The following is a 1,244-nucleotide window of genomic DNA, read 5'->3' as shown; positions in this document are numbered from 1 at the left end:
GCTCTTGGAGTTGCTCGAGGTATTGAATACTTGCATTGAGGTTGTGACATTCAAATTCTACATTTTGACATCAAGCCACACAACATACTTTTGGATGAGAATTTCATTCCAAAACTATCTGATTTTGGTCTTGCAAAATCATACCAGACGGATAACAGCATTGTTACTCTAACAGCAGCCAGGGGAACAATTGGTTATAAGAGACGGATAACAGCATTGTTACTCTAACAGCAGCCAGGGGAACAATTGGCTATGTAGCTCCAGAGTTGATCAACAGAAGCATTGGTCCAATATCTTATAAGGCAGATGTCTATAGCTTTGGAATGTTACTCATTGATATCGTAGGCTTGAAAACAAACTCGGCAGCCAGAGAGGATATGTCAAGCCAGTATTTCCCACATTGGATTTATGATCAACTCGACAAGGGAAAGGAGATTGAAGTACTAGACGAGACACATGATGACGTAAAGAAGCTGACTTTAGTTTCTTTGTGGTGCATACAAATGAATCCACTGGATCGTCCCTCAATGACTAGAGTAGTGGAAATGCTTGAAGGCGAATTACAAGCATTGCAAACGCCTCCCAGGCCCTCTGAATCGCGGGAACCATGTTCATTGGAATTCAATCTAATTAGTTCTTCAATAAACTCAACTGAGTCTGTGAAGTTGCTTGAGAGTTGTTCTGATTCTGCAAAAATAGATGTAATTGTTGCTTGACATCACATATTATGTACGTAATTCGTGTTGTTCTGAATAAAATATCAAGTTCATGCTAAATTTTATGACGTTTGTATGAATAAAATATCAAGTTCATGCTAAATTTTATGATGTTTGTTCAAAAAATAAAGTTTGTGACAGACATTTGAATTTGTCACAAACATTTAATTGATAAAATGAAAATGTGTGATGAAACAAGTAATGTGAAGTGATTAGTTCTAAGAGAATGATCCTCAATGGAGTTTTTACTTGTTTAATTATCATATATTAATAATCCATCACAAAATGGAACTTGTGATGAATTTTTCCAGTCACAAATTTTAACCAGTTTGGATGGTGTTACGTATTGTTTCATATTGTATTACTTTAATGAATATCGTCACTTTTGAATAGATTGTATTCTGCCAATTGAGGAGGAAGAGAGGCGAGCACAGAGTGAGAGAATTTTGCTATAAAATTTTAACTATAACTATGAATTATAATTTTTTTATACTATAGTTAATGTAAAGTAAATACATATCACAAGTT

The 1,244-nt window shown here is 34.6% G+C and overlaps 1 protein-coding gene across 1 annotated transcript; it reads left to right on the top strand.

Annotated features, from left to right (window-relative positions):
- Positions 1 to 231: 231 nt before the first annotated feature.
- Positions 232 to 716, top strand: LOC102606427 (glycerophosphodiester phosphodiesterase protein kinase domain-containing GDPDL2-like; the record flags this gene model as incomplete). Its single annotated transcript, XM_006368046.2, has 1 exon — positions 232 to 716. A coding segment is annotated over one exon (485 nt), but the record flags the coding sequence as incomplete, so codon positions are not given.
- Between the last annotated feature and the right edge of the window lie 528 nt (positions 717 to 1,244).

This window comes from Solanum tuberosum, unplaced genomic scaffold, assembly GCF_000226075.1.
Source record: "Solanum tuberosum cultivar DM 1-3 516 R44 unplaced genomic scaffold, SolTub_3.0 contig01031, whole genome shotgun sequence".
Taxonomy (NCBI): Eukaryota; Viridiplantae; Streptophyta; class Magnoliopsida; order Solanales; family Solanaceae; genus Solanum; species Solanum tuberosum.
Note: the sequence above shows the minus strand (reverse complement) of the source record. Positions and strands in the feature narration are given on the sequence as shown.